Genomic DNA, 20,060 nt, shown 5'->3' with positions numbered 1-20,060 from the left:
TCAAATGAGATTGATGGAGGAAAAAGAAGAATATGCTCAAACTGAAATAGAGATTCTTAAGAGAATGGTAGAAAAAGAGACATAAATCCTTTCGAAAAATATGGAAGGAAAGATTAAAGTAATGAGAAAAAAGATGACAAAAATACAAGAAAAAAAAATAGCGCTAAGAGTTAAGTAACTGTGGAAAAGAACAAAAAATAGAATTCATGCAAGAGGAGCTAACAAATGCACACCAAGAAGTAGAGAAATGGTGGAATTTGGCTATAAAATACTCTAAGTCAGTCAAGATGGCTAGTCAAAATGAAGAACAATGGTTGAGAAAAATTGATGATTTAACATTGGAGCGGGACCAACTAAAATCTAATGTTAAGGGGTTACATTTAATTATAGAACATCATCATGAAAGGGTAAATGAGTGGATGAATAAATATGAAGTTATGACAAATGTTGTCCAAAAACAAATAGAAAGCTTGAAGACGCATGTGCATGAAGTAAATGAAGAGATCAACTCAAATCCTGAAATGAAGCTTCCTTAGAAGATCTTTAAGCTCGTGAAATATTGTCAAAATTTAGCTAGGGGTCTCATGTAAAATGAGATAGTATAATTATTGTAACTCATTTTGATGCATAATATAATAATAGCACATTTGACCTGATAGATAACTTGTTGTAGACATCATTTACTAAGGAGAGAATTCTCCCTTAAATGATTGTTAATCACATTTTTATCTTGAGATGATTGATCCTTGTTTGAAAATGTGGGCCGCACTATTGCATTGCTAGTAAAATGACCTTATCCATTGAGGAGTGAATGCTCCCTTAGAATCAATGTCAATTTTTGTACGACCTAAGGGGTTTTGCCTCTAGCGTTGAGATGTAGGGAATTGCTCTTCAAATTGAATACAAAATCAATCTTTTCCAAAAATTTGTTTTTTTTTCCTTTTTTTTATAATCATAAATTCACTTTGTACTAAAAAAATAATAAATCTAAAAACAAAAATGTTTCCTCGGCATCGTTATAGGACACGCTGTCAGGCCAAGATCATGGACAAGATAGAGGAACGCAACAAAGAATTGAGGAGTGATGTCAATCAGTTGAAGGAACAAATGTCCAAATTCTATAGATGTTGCCGTCTATGCAAGTGAAAAATGTAGAAGGGACCCCTCCAATAACCAGAGGAGAATCGTCAACTTCTCCTGCGTATCAACCTAGCTTTACCCCAATCCTAACACAACCATTAACTCTACATCTTAACAAACCCGGCCAACAAGTTGACCCTCCAAAGGTCCAATGGCCATCATATGGCCTTCCGGCCAACTACACATCTCCAATAATCATGGACCCTCCAGATAAACACCAACTGTTGGTGAATCAACTGCCTACGCAAATGCAACCTACCCAACCTGGGGGTTCATTTGAGAATGTCGCCTCTTATAAACACCAAATTCCCTACCAACCCCAAAATACTAATTTTATCAACCAAGGTAATCCTCATCAAACTTCTGGGGGATCTCAACAAACCTCTAGAATTGAGCAAGTTCAATCTAGTGAGAAGTTACAAATGCTAGAGGAGAGGCTAAAGGTTGTGGAAGGAGGTAGTTATGATATTAGTGAAGTTGTCAATCTTTGTTTGGTTCCAAATATAGAGTTCCCCCCAAAGTTTAAAGTGGTTGAATTTGATAAATACAAAGGAAAGAGTTGTCCAAAGAACCATCTGACCATGTATTGTAGAAAGATAGCAGCATATGCTCGCAATGATAAGTTGCTTATTCATTATTTTCAAGATTTTTTAACTAGGGCAGCTTAGAATTGGTATATGCATCTCGAACGAGCCTATATCCGCTCCTGGAAAGATTTAGATGATGTTTTCCTTAAACAATATAAATATAAGATTGACATGGTTTCAGATAGATTTGAACTACACAACATGTCCAAAAAGGATGGTGAGACGTTTAAGGAATATGCTTAGAGGTGGAGAGAAGTGGCAGCACAAGTAGAACCTTCTTTGTCTGATAAAGAAATGATAGCCCTGTTTATTGATACTTTACGAGCACCGTTATATGCTAAGATGATTGGAAATATTTAATCGAATTTCTCTAATATAGTCATCATTGGGGAAAGGATTGAGAATGACATAAGGAGTGGGAAGATTGTTGTTTACCTTATTGGAATAATTGGTTCAAGAAAATTTCCAAGTGGTGCATGCAAGAAAAAGGAAGGAGATACAAATGCAGTGACATTCAACTCTCTTGGGATACCTAACAACAAACCTCCTCATTTCTATACCCCTCACATGGCCTACCCCAACATTACCACCATCTCATCATATCCTTACCAACTTGTCCATCAAGCCCTGCAAGCTTTATCTACAACATCTACCACACGACCACCTCAATCTACCCAACCATGGAACCAAAATCCTAGCCATACGAGGTCACAAAATACTCAAGATCAGAAATCGATCGAGTTTGACCCTATCCCTATGTCCTATAATGAGTTGTTCCCTCTCCTACTACAAAATTCATTAGTAGTACCTTGTCTGATGAAGCCTATAAAACAACCATATCCTAGGGGATACGATGCTAATTCCAAATGTGGCTATCATGCAGGAGCTATTGGTCACTCCCTTGAGAATTGTAGAGCACTAAAATTTAAGGTACAAAGTTTGATTAAGGTTAGGTGGTTAAACTTCAAAGAGGATAATCATAATATCAGGAATCATCCTCTACTAGGGCATGGAGGGCCTACAGTTAATTTTATTGAGGAGAGTAAAGAATAGTTCATGATAAGGAGGGTGAAGGATGTAAAAAATACCCTAAATGTCAATTTTGAGGCAATATGTAAGTTTGGGATGTTGGAAGGAAGTCTTGATAGGAGTAAGGGATGAGGATTGCATCCCAGTGAAGGTCACGAAGTTGAAGAATGTGATGATTTTAAGAAGATACAACAAGACATGATGAATAAACAACTTGTACAAGTTGGCTACTTAGGAGGTCATGTATTGGCTATTAAACCAGCTTTAGGCTGCCCAAAACCCTTGGTTATCCATTATATTAAGGATAAAACTATTCTAAATACTAATGGCCTAAAGGCTATCACAATACAAGTGCCAAAGTCTTTTACTTATAAAGATAACAAAGCAGTACCATGGAGATATTGTGTGGAAGTTTGTGTTGAAGCCTCTAAGGAAGAAATAGTAAAAACTTGTTCAGAAGCCTTCAAAGTCACAAATGTTGCTGGGATTGGTGGTATGACTCGAAGTGGTCGAATTTATACTCCAAGCGAGTTAAGGGTCGAGCAATCCAGAGAGGTTGGTCGAGATAAGGAGAAGCATAAAGAAATTCTTGAACAGAAAGTTGTTGATGAGGAAATAGCAAAAGAGAAGGAAGTCTTTAATGAAGAGGCATGTGAGTTCCTAAAACTTATATGACAAAGTGAGTACACGGTGATCAATTAGCTGAATCGGGTCCCTGCTAGAATATCACTTTTGTCTCTTATGATGAACTCAGTACCTCATAGACGAATACTGTTGAAGATATTGACTGAAGCACATGTCGTTCATGACATTTCTAAGAAGAAATTTAAGGATATTATTGGAATATCACTACTAATAATTACCTTACATTTACAGATGATGAGATACTAGAGGAAGGAGCCGGGAACAATAAAGCTTTGCATATATTAGTGAAATGCATGGGCCTTATCTTGGCGAGAGTTTTGGTTGACAATGGTTCTTCATTGAATGTGATGCCAAAGATAACACTGGCAAAACTTCCCTATGATGGATCATACATTAAGCCAAGCACTGTGATAGTGAGATCTTTTGATGGGTCTCATAAATAAGTTTACCTATCCAAATCGGTCTTGTTACCTTTGAGGTAGTATTTCATGTGATGGACATTGCGCTAGCTTACAGTTGCCTTTTGAGAAGACCTTGGATTCATTGTGCAAGAGTTGTACCCTCCACCCTTCACCAAAAGCTGAAATTTATTGTGGATGACAAGTTGATCATTTTCTTGGCCAAAGAAAACTTATTGGTTAGTAAACCTTCATCCACTCCTTATATTGAGGTTGTTGAAGAAGCTCTGGAGACCTCATCTCAAGGGCTTGAAATTGCAAATGTGAGATATGGAAAGACTGTTGTGAAGCCACGACCATTAGGTGTTTCTCTGATGGTAGCCAAAATCATGTTAGAGAATGGGTATCAATATGGTTGCGGACTGGGAAGAGATACACAGGGCCTAAATCAATTGCCAGAATTGATAGAAAATAATGATTGATTTGATTTGGGCTACAAACCTACCAAAGTTGATAAAAGGCGAGCTGTGTATGAGAAAAGGGAAAGAAGGCTGGCTAGGTTGGAAAATAGGGAGGCAAAAATTGATGGGGTCCTTGTCTGTGATTTGCGAGAAAGATTCTGGAGTGTTGGGTACGAGTTTCCAAACTCAATAGCTGTTATTGAGCAAGTCGTTCAAGAGGATGACCATGCCAACCTGGTCCATGCTTGTCCATCAAACTTTGAGCTGAATAATTGGGAGATTGTCGAGCTACCTGTGGTTTTCAATTCAAATTTAAAATGATTTTTTTAAAATGCTAATCCTGTTGCTCTTCCCCAAGGTTTAGGATTTTTTATTTCCTTTGAATAAGGGTTCATGTATTTCCTTGCAATAGTTTATTAATAAATGCATTTTTTTTCCTTCATCTCTTATTTTATTCCTTTCTTATTCTTTTTATTGATCCTATTCCAACTTTAAATCATGCAGAATTGAAAAAAATGTGCTTGAAAGTGAAAATGATAGTATTGCATTAAATAGTTTTAATTTCCTGTTAATCAAACTAGTGAGGATACTAAAGATGATTTAAAGCCTTCCTGTGAGGTATTAAGGTTAGTGGAACAAGAGATCAAAGAGATCCAATTGCATGAAGAGTTGACTAAGATAATTAATTTGGGCGAAGAAAAGGAAAAGAAAGAAGTCAAGATTGGCACACTCATGAAAGAACCTAAACGTAATAAGTTGATAAGGCTCTTACATGACTATAAAGATGGCTTCGCTTGGTCATATCAGGATATGTCGGGGCTTGATACTGGCATAGTAGAACATAAGTTGCCTTTGAAGCCAGAATGTCCTCCTATCAAGCAAAAGTTGAGGCAAATAAAACCATAATTTTCTTTGAAGATTAGAGAATAGGTCAAAAAATAATTTGATGCAAGATTTCTAGCTGTTTCCAAATATCCATAATGGATTGCTAATATAGTACCAGTTCCTAAGAAAGATGGGAAAGTTCGGATGTGTGTGGATTACGGAGATTTAAATAGAGTCATCCCAAAGGATGATTTTTCACTACCTCATATTGAGGTGTTAGTAGATAACACAGTGCAACATTCATTCTTTTCTTTCATGGATGGCTACTCGGGACACAACCAAATCAAGATGGCTGAGGAGGACAAAGAGAAAACAACATTTATCAAACCATGGGGCACCTTTTGCTACAAGGTCATGCCATTCAACCTAAAAAATGTTAGGGCAACATATCAGAGGGCAATGGTGACCTTGTTTCATGACATGATACACAACGAGATTGAGGTTTATGTAGATGACATGATTTCAAAATCAAGAAAAGAAGAAGATAATGTAATTCACATGAGGAAATTGTTTGAGCGGTTAAGAAAGTTTAAGTTGAGGCTAAACCCATCCAAGTGTACTTTTGGTGTGAAATTTGGTAAATTGTTGGGATTTATAGTCAATTAAAAAGGAATAGAAGTGGATCCTGACAAGGTTCGAGCAATTCTTGAGATGCCACCGCCCAGCACGAAAAAACAAGTTCGAGGTTTCTTGGGAAGATTGAATTATATTGCCCAATTCATATCCCAACTAATACCTAGATGTGAGCCCATCTTTAAATTTTTACACAAAAATCAACCAATGAAGTGAAATGATGATTATCAAGAAGCTTTTGACAGAATAAAACAATATCTATAGAAGTTGCCAGTTTTAGTGCCACCTATTCCTGGAAGGCCTCTCATTATGTATCTAACAGTGCTTGATGGGTCTATGAGTTGTGTGTTAGGCCAACATGATGATTTTGGAAGAAGGGAGCAAGTTGTATGTTATTTAAGTAAGAAATTCATTAATTATGAGACATGATATTCATTGTTGGAGCGAACTTGTTGTGCCTTGGCATAGGCAGCTCATCAATTGAGACAATATATGCTTAGTCACACAACATGGTTGATGTCTAAAATGGACCCAATCAAATACATTTTTGAAAAACCTGCTCTTACAGGAAGGATTGCTCGATGGCAAGTTCTTTTATCAGAATATGACATTACTTATGTGACTCAAAAAGCAATTAAAGGAAGTGTTTTGGTAGATTACCTTGCACATCAGCCTATAGATGATTATTAATCAATGTAGTGTGAATTCCTAGATGAAAACATAATGAAATTATTTAATGGAGAAAGGTCACTACAAGAAAACAAGTGGATCATGTTGTTCGACGGTGCTTCCAACATATTGGGCCATGGAATTGGAGCTATACTCATCTCTCCAGAAAAGTAGTATACTCTAATCACGGCTAGGTTGTGTTTTTATTGCACCAACAATATAGCAGAATATGAAGCATGCATTTTGGGGATACAAGCAGCTCTAGAAGCATAAGCGAAAATGCTTGAGGTATATAGGGACTCAGCCTTAGTCATTCATCAATTAAAAGGAGAGTGGGAAACTTAGGATGCAAAATTAATCCCTTACCAAACTCGTATAAAGGAATTAATGAAAGAATTTGAAGAAATCACTTTCGATCACATCCATAGAAAGGATAACCATTTGGCAGATGCATTGGCCACTTTGTTGTCTATGTTCACACTAAGTGATGATAAAGACATACCACTTATAAAAATTCAATGTCGTGACCAGCCTACGTATTGCCAGTCAGTGGAGGAAGAATCAGATGAAAATCCATGGTACTATGATATTAAGAAGTATATCAAAAGTAGAGAATATTCATCAAATGCTTTAGAGAATGATAAGAGAACTTTAAGAAGACTGTCAATGAGTTTCTTTCTAAATGGGGATGTATTGTATAAGAGAAATCATGATATAGTTTTGCTTAGATGTGTATATGTTGTCAAAGCACAGAAGATTATTAAAAAAGTTCATGAAGGCTCTTTCGGCACTCATACGAATGGGCATGCCATGGCAAGAAAAATCTTAAAGGCTGATTATTATTGGTTGACCATGGAGAGTGATTGCTTTAAATATGTGAAGAAATATCATAAATGTCAGACATATGTTGATAACATCAATGTTCCACTAAATTCCCTTAATGTTTTGTCATCACCTTGGCCATTTTTGAAGTGGGGAATGGATGTTAATGGTCCTGTTGAGTCGAAAGCCTCAAATGGACATCACTTCATTCTAGTGGAAATTGACTATTTCACCAAGTGGGTTGAAGCTGTTTCATATGCTCTTGTGACTCAAAATGCATTGTAAAGTTCATCAAAAGAGAATTAATTTGTCTTTATGGTGTGCCAAGCAAAATCATTACTAATAATGGAACCAACTTGACAACAAGATGATTACAGAATTATGTGTTGACTTCAAAATTCAACACCATAACTCTTCTCCATATCACCCAAAAATGAATGGGGCAGTTGAACCAGCAAACAAGAACATTAAGAATATTATTTAGAAAATTATGGTGACATACAAAGATTGGCATGAGATGCTTCCACATTTGCCTTACATGGATATCGTACCTCAGTTCACACCTCAACTAGGGCAACCCCGTTTTCTTTAGTTTATGGAATGGAAGTAGTCCTTCCAATCGAGGTTGAAGTCCCATCTTTAAGAGTACTAATGGAAGCTGAATTGGAAGAAGTAGAATGGGTCCAAGCCCGTTGGACCAGTTAAACCTCATTGAGGAGAAAAGGTTAAATGCAATTTGCCATGGCCAATTATACCAAAAAAGATTGATGAAGGCATTTGAAAAGAAAGTTCACCCTAGGGAATTTCGAGAAGGAGACTTAGTGCTTAAGAAAATTCTGCAAGTTTAGAAAGATCGTCTTGGTAAATGGGCATCAAATTATGAAGGACCTTCTATAGTTAAAAAGGTTTTCTCTGGGGGAGCCTTGATCCTCATAAACATAGATGGCAAAGATCTACTACATCTTGTAAATTCTAATGTAGTAAAGAAATATTATGCCTAAAAAAAGGGAGGCTCGCTAGATTGAAAACCTGAAACGACAATCTAGGCAAAAGTTAGAGCGACCTGTTAGGTCGAAAACTCAAAAGAGCAATCTAGGTAAAAATTAGGATAAAAAAGGCTTGCTAGATTGAAAACCTGAAATGGCGATTTAGGCAAAATTAGAGCGACCTGCTAGGTTGAAAACTCAAAAGAGCAATTTAGGCAAAAATTAAGGTCCAAAAAAAATAAAAAGAAACCATCAAAATGAGAGGGAAGTATCATGCCAATTTTTGAGGTATCAATTGGGGCAAGCCATGGCAAAATCATAAAATGGGGCAAAAGAATTGTATTGAATTATCCTCACAAGTTTATTGGCGAGCAATCAAGGTTATTGAAATGTAGTACTAACATTGTTCATCTAGAAAATGTCACTCACATAATAGCTACCTCCTATTGCTACCGTTGTGTGTGTGTGTATATATATATATATATAGGGAGCATATCAAGTGAGAGGGAATTCATTATGAGAGGGTTAAAATATAACCCTTAGATTAATCAAATGAGAGAAAATTTGGGGTTTAATCAAGTGAGAGGAAATTAATCTAAGGATTATATTTTAACCCTCTCATCTCTCATAATAAATTTTCTCTCACTTGATATGCTCCCTATATATATATATATATATATATATATATATATATATATCCAGTCATACAATGACTTCCTTTTTAAATACATTTTTACTTTATTGAATAAGAATATCCTATTGTTCAAGCAAACGCATTGAATCTTTCTAGTACCAACATTTAATTGTTCCAATACAAGCATTTATTTGATCATTTTGGCACCAACATTAAAGCTTAGGACTTGATTGCACTGGCATTTGAAGATATGTTTATCGGATAAAATTCATTCACATCTTTATTTATTTCTTATCATAGTGATCTAGAAGCATTGATATTTAGAAAGAAATAAATAAAGAAGGGAAACCGTGAATAATTAAATTTATCCGGTATTTTTTTTATAAAAAAAAGCTAAAAATAAAAGTGGATAAAATTGAAGGTGGTTACAAGCTGAATAAGTGGAACAAGAGGTTATAAAAAATAAGGGTGATATGGCATAAAGGAAGGGATAAAGCAGTCATGTGGTAGTTGAAAAAAAAAGAAGGGATTATCAGATAAGATTGGTTACCTAAGAATAAGGAGAGGATTAGATAGTGGCATATTGGTTACAAACCAATAGAGCTTATAAAAGATCTAGATATATCTAGCAGGAGGGGGAAAAAAGAAAGAAGGAAGGGCACAATTTTGGTTTTGACGTTGGCTTTCTAGTAAGAAGTTTTCTCACAGTAATTTACATTACACTCCACGCTCTTCTAGGTCTTTATTGCAAAAGGAAAATTAGTCTTTTAGTTTCAACCATCACAGAGAATCTACAATTGCATATTTTATATTCAGATTTTGTTTAGTATACTCCTCGCTCTTAAATTTTGTCATGTATATTGCAATGATAAATATATGTGAAATGCTTATCATTCTTTTTCGTGCTTGTGTCTTTTCATATGCCGTAAATATAAAAATCAAAAACATATCAATGTGCATTTTTCAATTATTGGGAATAGGATTCAGCAACCCAAAATTGAAGAAGTGTTTGCATTCTCGCACAAACTAGTAAGAAAGTTCTACGCATATATTATTTAATTTCTAATCGGTACGAAACCATATTACATTTATTAAACTATTGTTATATAATAAATGAATAACATATAAGTGGTATTATTTGATATGCACAATTTTCTTTTGTTATCCTTATTTTCTTTTAACCTTTTTGTAATGCTATATGAATTATCAATCCGTTTTTTTTCACAATGATATCCATTCATATAAATAAATAATATTTTAATTCATATAAAGATTTTCAGTATTAATTGAACGGAAATGATACCATTAATATTACTTGAATCATAAGAATTTATAGAACAGTCATTTGCTATCATGAATTTTTATGTTTAGAGTAAATTATTTTCTCGGAAAAATATTATTTAAATTTACTTTAATATGTAACAATTAATAAAGTCGATTGGATAATACTTTTATCTATGACATTATTTAATTATAAGAGTAATAACTAGTCATCTACTAATTTTAATCCTTATGCAAAATTTTGTTTCTTTAAATAAAAATATATTTATCAAAATAAAATTTCTCTTTCACATATGAGTTATTTTTAGTGGTTAATGATATTAATTGAATAGCACTTTTATCTTTAATATCATGTAAATCATAAAAGTTTATAGAATAATTATTTGCTATCATAAAATTTTATACATAAGGTAAAATAAAAATTATTATTTTATAAAAATAAAAACACTTATTAATAACATTAATTGAATAACAATTATATCTTTAATGTTATTTAATTGAGAAGTTTTAATAACTAGTCATTTGTTAGCTTAAACTCTTATGCACAATTTTTTTTCCTTTAAAATAATTTTAATTGAGTAGTACTTTTATCTTTAATGTTATTGTGGAGATTTATTGATTAATCATTTCTTAACTTGAATCTTTATGTAAAATATATTTTTTAGATAAAAATATAAAAATAATTATCCTTCACATATACGTTATTTTAATGATATCAATTAAGTAGCACTCCTACCTTTAATATTATGTAAATCATAAAGTTTATAAAACAGTTATTTTTCATAGTAAGCTTTTATACATATGATAAAATAAACATATTATTTTATAAAAATAAAAACATTTATTAATAAAATTAATTAAATACTAATTTTATCTTTAATGTTATTTAAATGAGAGGGTTTAATGCTAGTCATTTATTAACTTAAATTCTTGTACTAAAATATTTTTTTAAATAAAATAAAATCATAATAATAATAAAATTCGTTGTCTTTTGATAAAATAATCAAAAATTAATAATGTTAATTCTATCTATAATGTTATTACGAGAGTTTAATGATTATTTATTTGTTAGTTTAAATCATTATGTAAGTTTTTTAAATAAAATACAAAGTTTTTTTCATCTATAAAAATTAAAAAAGAAATAACAAAATATATTTCTGGGGTAAATTAAATATTTATAAAATTACGTAATTTTACACAATTAATTAAAGATACTTTTTTTTTTACATGTTATAGGATGTTAATACCTTCTCTATACGTAATTAACTTCCAAACTTAAATTTTAATTTTAAAAATTATTTTTTTAAAGAAATTTTTAATACCTTTCCCTTAAAACAAAATATTGATGACAGTTTCACAAAAATATATATTTTTGCGTCATTATAAGTTGCGACAAGATGCAAGAGACTTGACAGGAATACAGGACTCAAAACATATACTAATTGTGCATGATACAATTAGCATTTCACGTGTGGGGTTTAAGGTTATTAAGTCTCTTACTGAATTATAAATGTTTGATAATATTAGATATTGAACTAATTGATAAAAAAAATAAAATGTTAGAAAAAGATATGTTTATATAATGTGTTATATATATTTTTATTCTGTAGTTAAAAATATACTTTTAAGTAATTATAGTTTTAAATTTTCGAATTAATTTTGACCTCTTATCTTTTTTATAAAAAAAAATTGAATTAGTTGACGGTTCAACCAAACAGAAAGTTAAAGACGAATAACAATCATGATAATAAATGTCAACAAATCTCTAGGTAATTCTAGAATGAACTCCAATTATTCTGCATAAGCACTAGATCGCTATTGTGTTGGGAAAAATCTTTAAAATTCTACATCAGCTGAGACAAGGGAATCAAAGGGGATATATCTAAGCTTATCCCCCAACAGATTATAGATGTGATTCTTCACTTAGTAGCCTCACATATTATATGGTAAAGACGTTGCCTTCGATATGCTTCCATATGAGCTTCACTAACGAACTGCAATAGCCCAAAAGATTGATTAACGGAAACTTGAATTGGTCATGCTCTGGATGATGAATGCCATGCAAGACAGCTGGATGAAAATGTCACTGCCTATTATATGCTCAGAAACAGACCGAGCAAACAAGTTCAATTGTAAAAGCAGGGAACCTAGTCACAAGCTTGGCACAGAGAACACAACTATGTTTGACAAACAGGTAAATAACCATTATCCATCAAAATTATCAAATAACTTTTCAGGATTGCCGAAGTATGTTTTAATTTTTGTACACGAGAGCTGTCTAAATAAAAATGAGGAGGGCCATACAAAGTTAAAATGGTGCACTTACTAACAGTAATTTAAGCCAATCAAATTCAAAATCATAAGTTGGCTCTTTCACGTAGATAAGGTAAGGAAGAAGGCTAGGTTGTCAAGCTGACTAGGTGGAATGTGTGACCTTTAAATATGTCTTTTAGTCTTTGATCTTCCCCTGACATTTTCAAATTTCTTATTCACAATGCCCTTACAGCGCCGCCTGATTTGCATTTTCATTATGCTTTCTTTTATTGTTGGGCTTCAAATTCATGAATTGTCTCTTATGAGGGTGTTTGGTTCATTGTTACTTCAGAGTTCAGAGGTTACACATGTCAGTTTCACACGTTATATAGCTTCTCATTTTTTATGCATGTTTCTGGAGTTTGACACAAAATCAAACAGACACTACTTTGTAACCCCTCACCCATCCTCAAATAAATAGAAAGAAACCCAAAATAAGATATTTATTGCTTAATGTATGTAGGTAGATTTTGTTTAAGAAGAGCAGTCGTTATTTTATTTAGGCTCTTCTCAATGGACTCTTGCTTCATCTTACAACTTTACAATCTTCACTACACAACTTCTCCCCTGATAGTTATTCTTTTTGTTCTCCTTTTTCTCTCTCCCTATAGAACAAGTTACTCATTAATGTTGGCTATCCTTACTACTTGTAGGGATTTTGTCAAATTTTATACATTATATGGAATTTTAGACAATTTTTTTGAAAGCTGGTTTCTTAATGCAAATGAATGAACTTGTACAAGATTTTTAAAAAATAACTCATAAATTCCAATGGACACACATATGACTCTAGTGTTCCAATCGTGATCATTCACATAAGATCCAGCTGTGAATTCACTCCTCTCATCCTCACAAGTCACAATAAACTAGTTATCTCACTTATTCGGTACACACAGACAATAATGTTTCATAATTTAACCTCTAATCCATCATTCAATCAAGTGTGACAGATCAATAAATAATTAGATGAGTGTGAAAATACTTGTATGTTGATAGTGGATCAAAATTAAATCATGTAACTTAACCTTGAAAAGAATGACTGAATGAGAGCAACCTGGATTACTTTGTAATTTGCATGGAGCAAGCATTGATAATTAAATAATATAAACATCAATAACATTGATGAAAATTTCAACCATGCATAATTACTTAATAAAGAATGGCAACAATTATCATGCATTGCTAATTTGCTATGAAAGCATATATCCAGTTATAAGACATTATAAGTCATAACAAATAGTTCTATAGAATAGGGATTTGGGAATGCTTACTTGTTTCACTAAAGTTCTTCACGTGAACCCAGCAAAGTCCTTCGGTGGTTCAACCCATATGTTTTCAAAAGGGTCTTGTTCTCCCCAGTCATGACACTGCTTACGAGGATAGTATCTATAGTCATCAAGAGAGAATGATATGCAACGCTTTCCATAAAAACGAACTTTAGAGAAGTAGACACTGTTTCTCATTATTCCAGGGAGATCAGTCCTTGAATGAGAAGACAAGAAACTAGCAAAAAGAGTTACTCCATCCAGTGTTGTCATCTCTTCCCATTCCATTAACATCTTATCTAGCTTAAAAATAATGGGATTTTCACTTGAACATGTATAAATTACTATTATATCTCCCTCATGTTCTATCATGAATTTTCCCTTCCACCAATTTTTGGCAAAAAAGTTATCTGGGCACTTGGGTGGAGGTACTGAAAGAACATTCCACGTGCGTTCAGATAAGTCAAACACCCCTAGCCAACCTGTGAGACTCAGGCAATAAAAGAGTCCATTACAGAACACAAGCTTATTCCATATGCTACTGACAAAGGGCAAGCGGTTTTGGTAACTAATAGTGGTCCATTTTGTTGCCCCAGGGTAGCATGTACTGATGGCCACAACAGTAGGACTAACATGCTTAACAGTAAACAGAATGCAGTCAGATGATGTTGGAGCACAAGAGAAGGCAACTATCTGGTATGACATCTCAAATCTTGGCAGTTTGATAATCTCCTGAGTAAAGGGATTGAAGAAGAACACGCTGTGTGTTCTGGGCCGGTATAGCAGTAACCAACCATCTTTTGTATAACAAACCCTAGCTCCACTCAACTCTGACAACTCAATGGAATAAGTTTTACGCTTGACAGGGTCATAAAATTCATACCAGTCATCAAATTTTGGAAAATACATTAGCCACGGTGACGGGATTACCACACATACAGCAGTGGCAACAGAATGCCAACTCTTGCAAACAACTGAAGCACGAACATTGTCATCTAGACTTAAACGGGACAATATTGATTCTAAGAGTTCAGTAGGAAGATCGGACCATGTTTGCAACTCCAAATTTTCATTTTCCGCCTCCGTTGCTGCTCTTCCGCTGTCTGTATTGGTATCACTCAACCTAAAAAGTTAAAGATACATGTAACAGAGAAGTGAACAAATTCACTTGAATGTGCTTAATATCCTACAGCAAAGGTCAAAGAAACTAGAACTTGGTTCCTTGAACAGTCCTTTATACCAATAAATACGTACACCAATCTCACTTTTCTGCCACTCAAGGTTTGAAAATATTAAGTTGGATGTTTCTGTCATGAACAGTGTACATAACATAAAAATAATAATATTCTAAAATCTGATTACATAGGCTTACTGGAGCATACCAACCAGTAAGGTTAGGAATTAATTGATTAATTAATTAAATAAATAAAAGAGTAAAGAATTAAAAAAATATATGCCTGAGAAAAATTAAACTGAACTATAGTACAATGCTCCAATTCACACTACAACTGACTCACTAGAGCCTGTGTACAAATCCAATTCACACTGGAGTAACCCAATTTTCAGCAAATCACAATAATTCACACTAGAGAAACCCAATTCTCAACAAAGTTATGAAAATCAGACTCTGATCTGAACCGCAATACCTAATGCATTCACAATCACAAACTAACTAAATTAAACTAATCAAAAATCAATTTTTGTTTGAAATTGAGTATTCAGACTAAAATCAAAACAGAAACCAAACAAAAACTGCCATTCTGTACAAGCACAAACTGATCCAGCGTTGAAGATCATTTTTTTAACGTATTTACTACAATTAATTAATTAAACAAAAAATTTGAAACAGAGATAAGCATGCAAAATTGACATTTGGATTAGATAGAAGAGGAGCTTACGATTTCAACTTCCTCTTCCTTTTCCTTTTCCCAGACATTATTCAAGAAAATTGGGCCAAACGAAGTTTCCTTGCGGAAAGAGAAAGAGGAATTGACTAGTTGGAGAAAGAGAGTCAAGCAGAGAAGAAGAAAAGGAGAATTTAAGAAAGAAAAAGTGAAAAATAGAAAACGAAATCATGAATATGAATAAGAAGGAACGAAGTAAGTGGCACTAGCACGTGCGAGGCGGCTACACGACATGTCCCACGAAACACGTGTAAAGGCTTCGCGACCATCATATCTATTATCAACCGTACATCAACGAGATCACCGCAAAATCTTATCATACCTTGAACAACTAAATATGTAAAAAAAATATTTAGAATTATAAATAATGATAGTCAATTTTATTAAAAAAAATTATCATATTTTGGAGTGGATTTAGGAAAGAGAAATCACGAAACATTGTTTGTGTTTAAAACTATATTTAATATATTTTTATTTTTAGTTAAAATTTATTAAATATTATAAATATTGAAAGATCTAACTATAAAAGAAGACACAATAAGATCAACGATCTACTGAATTTTTAATTTTTAATAAACTAGTATTTTAGTTATAAGATAATTATTTATTTTATATAATTAAAATTTATAATAAATTTTTTATTATATTTTGTGTTATAATTAAATTTATAATAAATAAATAATTTTGAACTTATAATTATATTTTAGATTTATGATAAATAATTTATGTAACATATAGTATGTTGGTTTAGAGTTTAGTGAATGTTAGAGATGAGAGTATATAAGGTTTTCTCCTAGAAGGGAGTCTCATTAGCTCATTCTGAAAGAAACCTTAGAGAGGGGTTTTAGAAAGAAGGACTTTGTGTCCGTGAGCTCCTTTCTCTCCCATATTTCTGTGATTTATTCTTCTTCTTTAGATCACTAACTTCTTCTGTCTTTTCCTGGAATTCAGGCTAGGAAGCTTATTTTCGGAGGATTGAATTCTGTAAGTAGAGCTTCGGGAGAAATTCTTCTTCTTCTCAAATTCTTGGTTGTTCGGAGCCAATCTTTAGGTAATGGAAGCTAAAATGTAGGTTGTTTAGTTGCATGTGAGATTAGGGACTCAATTGGTGCATGAATTTGAGAATCAAGGGTTGAATTGAAAGATTTCTCATTTTCGGGGTTTTTGGGAAAATTGGGGTTTTGATGATTTTGATGCATCGGGTGGGTGCATGTTGAATCGGATAATGATTTCTGATTGTATGGAGTTTTTGTCTTATATTTCATAGATTGCATGTGGCTAGATTTTCTGATTTTCAGGTTTTGATGGAAAATTTTGAAGTTTTGAAGGCTACTGTATGAATTTGCGCCAGACGCATGTTCTTGGCGTCGGGCGTGTATTCATCAGAGGCACCCATTTCTTGATCACGTCGAGTGCAAGATTAGTCGCGTCAGACGTGATTATAAACGGGAGTCTCTGCATGAGTTCACGCTGGGCGTGAGGAAAACCACGTCGAGCGCCATATCAAATAGTGGCTTGGATGATGTTTTGCTGATATAGTGTTGGGCGTAGGGTGAGTGCGTTGGGCATGGAGACCTTTGTAGGTCTCTGTGTAGACAACGCTGAGCGCAGAGTGAGGGCATCAGGCGTGGAGACTCTTGTGAGTCTTTGTTTCAAGGACGTCGGGCGCAAGTTGATTGCGTCAGGCGTGGAAGAGCTTAGAGCTCTCAGGTTGGATGTTAGGTAGGGCACGAGTTGATTATGTCGGGCGTGAGTAGGCTTAATGATTTGGTTAAGTTGCTAAGTTGTCTGATGAAGATGAGTTGAGTAGTTGTTGACTTAAGTTGTTTATATGTTGTGTAATTGATGAAATTAAGTTGATTACATGTTGTTATTGTTGAAATACGAATAAGTCGAGATGCATAAGTTGAAATAGTCTATTGTTGTAAAGTTGTATAAAGATGTCTATTGTTGTAAAGTTGCAAAGATGGGGACATATGGTGAAGATATATGTCTTATGTTGAGATATATAGTACTAAGGTGATAAGTTAAAAATTGTTTTAAAGTTGAATCTCTTAGTACTGTGTGAGCGATATGGAAGTAGTCGATCCATGTCATGGTTGAATGACCACATTGAGTAAGGTATCTAGTTAGAGATGTAGTCTTTGACTAGGTACTGGAGGGTGCGTGGTACCTGGAGGGCAGTGGGTGGGCTAACTCCATATGTGGATTGGTTATGCAAGCCAAGGTCGTGGTAAGCCCATACCCAAACCCTTCTGCCCTGACATTAGTACTAGACCTCCAAGTCTGAGTGACACACCTGAGCAATCGCCTATTGTTGTTTATACCTAGTTCTCTTCGAAGTTCCTAACGATGTCGAATACCTGACCTGGTTAAGATAGGTCAAACATTGGATTCGATAGGATTTATGCCACCTAGGCTGCTCAACCCCAGTTGCTGGAGATCTCCTAGTTGTATATGCGTGACGACGCATTAGTTGATGTTGCATGTGTTGTTGCATTCAAATTGCATGTAAAGTTGTATGAATGAGTTGATAGTTGAGCTATTATGATAAACTGTGTTGTTGTGTTTTGATGATGATTGAACGAATGAGTAGTATAGTTATTACCCTATACTTGTATGGTTGTTTATTGAACTCTAGCTTACCCTTTTGTTTCCATGTGGATGGACTGGGATAATCATACTGTGTATGGGAGTAGATCAAGGATAGGCTAGAGCTGGTTGCTGCGATCGCTGCTAGAAGTGAAATTTTGTTCCTAGTGTCAGAGTTACCATCTTGGGTAACTGTCTGTTGGTGCTTGACCAATACTAGGATTGTATTAGTTGGATGACTATATATGCATAGTACGATATTGTGTACAAATATTTATTTTCTTTTACCTCTTCTTATATATGTATATTATGTTATCTAGCTTAATATTTTATTTTAGTTCACTAGATTATTAGTGCGATTCCACAAAGTGTAGGGATCACGTCAGATCGTTACAATTTATATAAAATTATTTTTAATTATTCATAATTTTTTAAAAAATATTGAAATAAATATGAAAATAATATATTCAAAGATATAAGAAATTAAAATAAATATTGAAATAAGTATAAAAATGAAAAATCTAAAGCGTAGAGAAGATTTTTGTAATTTAAAGGGTAAATGGGTAAATGATATGTTTATTCTTTAAAATAATCAAACTAAAAAAAATTAATAGAAAATGTTGCACCCAATTCATCTAGTCTTGTACTCAATTAGAAATTTGGGTTTCTAACCTTGTACTTTATTCATTGGACGCTTGTGACAAATATGGCTCGACCTCCACAATAGTATTTCAATTGAAAACCTAGAGAATATAACTTATAACAACTTTTCAATTAGGGGACAATTAATTATATGAAGGGTTTTCAAATTTTGGACTTATCAGAGTACCACAACTGATATCTACGCAATAAGATATTTGATTTTCAAAAAACACTTTTTCTTTCATTTAGTTTTTATGCAACTATCAACAATTAAGACATGCATCACATGTTCATAACAACTTACAACATATAACTTACTTTATCAATTTCATACAACAAGCTACTTTTAACTTAAACAACATAATTCATCATAGTATATAATTAAACTACAAACTAGGTTCAATTATTATCATCTTATATCAACAAAATATGTAAAGGATACTTAATATATAGTTTTCACAAAACATAGTTGTCGTTGGGCAACAGGTAGCCTCATTGAGTGATCAAAACTCTTTGGAGCTCATCACTAAGTAAACTAGTCTCGCTCAACGAGAAAAACTCTTTGTAACTTTTCTCGTTGAGCTATCCAACACCTCTAGAGCTCATTGTTGGGTGGCCAAAAGCTTGTTGAGTGAATAGATCAATTTGTGGATCCTTTTGCTAGGTGACCATAAACCCTTGGGGGTCCTCTCGTTGGACACGTTATGCCTCATCGAGTAAGCTTTGAGAGAGACTACCATAGAGTGGTTTCCTTGTTGGGCGACAATCACGTCATTGAGCAAGAATGTAATTCTAGACAAAAAAATCTTCAAGTTTGGATGAACGTTGAGTAAGCATTCATTTTCCCTGGGTGAAAATATGAATTCTCCTTGTGAAGATTTATCTTCTCTCTTCAAATCCAACCACTACAAGTAGGACCCATTACATGCAAACTATTAAGAAACATCTAAACAATATATATATATATATATATATATATATATATATATATATATATATCATGAATTCAACATCAATTTCATAATGCAACATCAAAACTCATCAATCTTAACTTCCTTGGATTACAAGTCTCCTTACACTTGAATAGGGATGATAAGTAAACCCGTATCCATGGGTAATACTTAAACCTGTCCCAACTTTGATGGAGAATATACAATTTGACCAAACATAAGTATGGATAATACCTAATTATTAAATTGGATATGAGGACGGGGATAGGTATATACTTACCTGT

At 33.5% G+C, this 20,060-nt stretch overlaps 3 protein-coding genes and 1 long non-coding RNA gene across 6 annotated transcripts; 3 read left to right on the top strand and 1 right to left on the bottom strand.

The window, feature by feature from the left end:
• Window positions 1-2,954: 2,954 nt before the first annotated feature.
• LOC109816341 (uncharacterized) lies at window positions 2,955-6,408 on the top strand. The gene is made up of 8 exons (XM_083060738.1): window positions 2,955-3,408; window positions 3,633-3,831; window positions 3,918-4,202; window positions 4,320-4,557; window positions 5,068-5,125; window positions 5,258-5,634; window positions 5,983-6,105; window positions 6,187-6,408. Exons 1-8 carry the CDS (start codon window positions 2,955-2,957, stop codon window positions 6,406-6,408), a joined length of 1,956 nt encoding a protein of 651 aa, XP_082916864.1.
• Window positions 6,409-6,774: 366 nt separating this feature from the next.
• Window positions 6,775-7,494, top strand: LOC145949844 (uncharacterized). Its single transcript, XM_083060736.1, has one exon. The coding sequence runs from the start codon at window positions 6,775-6,777 to the stop codon at window positions 7,492-7,494; it is 720 nt and encodes a 239-aa protein (XP_082916862.1).
• A 4,338-nt stretch (window positions 7,495-11,832) lies between these two features.
• Window positions 11,833-15,749, bottom strand: LOC109816336 (F-box/kelch-repeat protein At1g57790). Of its 3 annotated transcripts, none has more exons than XM_020381316.3 (3): window positions 15,587-15,749; window positions 13,695-14,811; window positions 11,833-12,200 (listed from the first exon to the last, which is right to left on the bottom strand). In XM_020381316.3, the coding sequence occupies exons 1-2, from the start codon at window positions 15,622-15,624 to the stop codon at window positions 13,713-13,715; spliced, it is 1,137 nt and encodes a 378-aa protein (XP_020236905.1). In that variant the 5' UTR covers window positions 15,625-15,749; the 3' UTR covers window positions 11,833-12,200; window positions 13,695-13,712. The 3 variants fall into 3 exon arrangements, with proteins under 3 accessions (XP_020236905.1, XP_020236904.1, XP_020236903.1); XM_020381315.3 differs by having other exon boundaries at window positions 11,833-12,180; XM_020381314.3 differs by having other exon boundaries at window positions 11,833-12,104; window positions 15,587-15,747.
• LOC145950153 (uncharacterized) lies at window positions 12,104-19,274 on the top strand. The gene is made up of 3 exons (XR_014428260.1): window positions 12,104-12,304; window positions 16,544-16,643; window positions 18,292-19,274. It is a non-coding gene; the product is annotated as an uncharacterized LOC145950153 (long non-coding RNA).
• The last annotated feature ends 786 nt before the right edge of the window (window positions 19,275-20,060 follow it).

The sequence above is a fragment of the Cajanus cajan genome, chromosome 7 (genome assembly GCF_000230855.2).
Source record: "Cajanus cajan strain Asha chromosome 7, NIPB_CcT2T_4, whole genome shotgun sequence".
Taxonomy (NCBI): Eukaryota; Viridiplantae; Streptophyta; class Magnoliopsida; order Fabales; family Fabaceae; genus Cajanus; species Cajanus cajan.
This window is presented reverse-complemented; position numbering and strand designations above follow the sequence as displayed.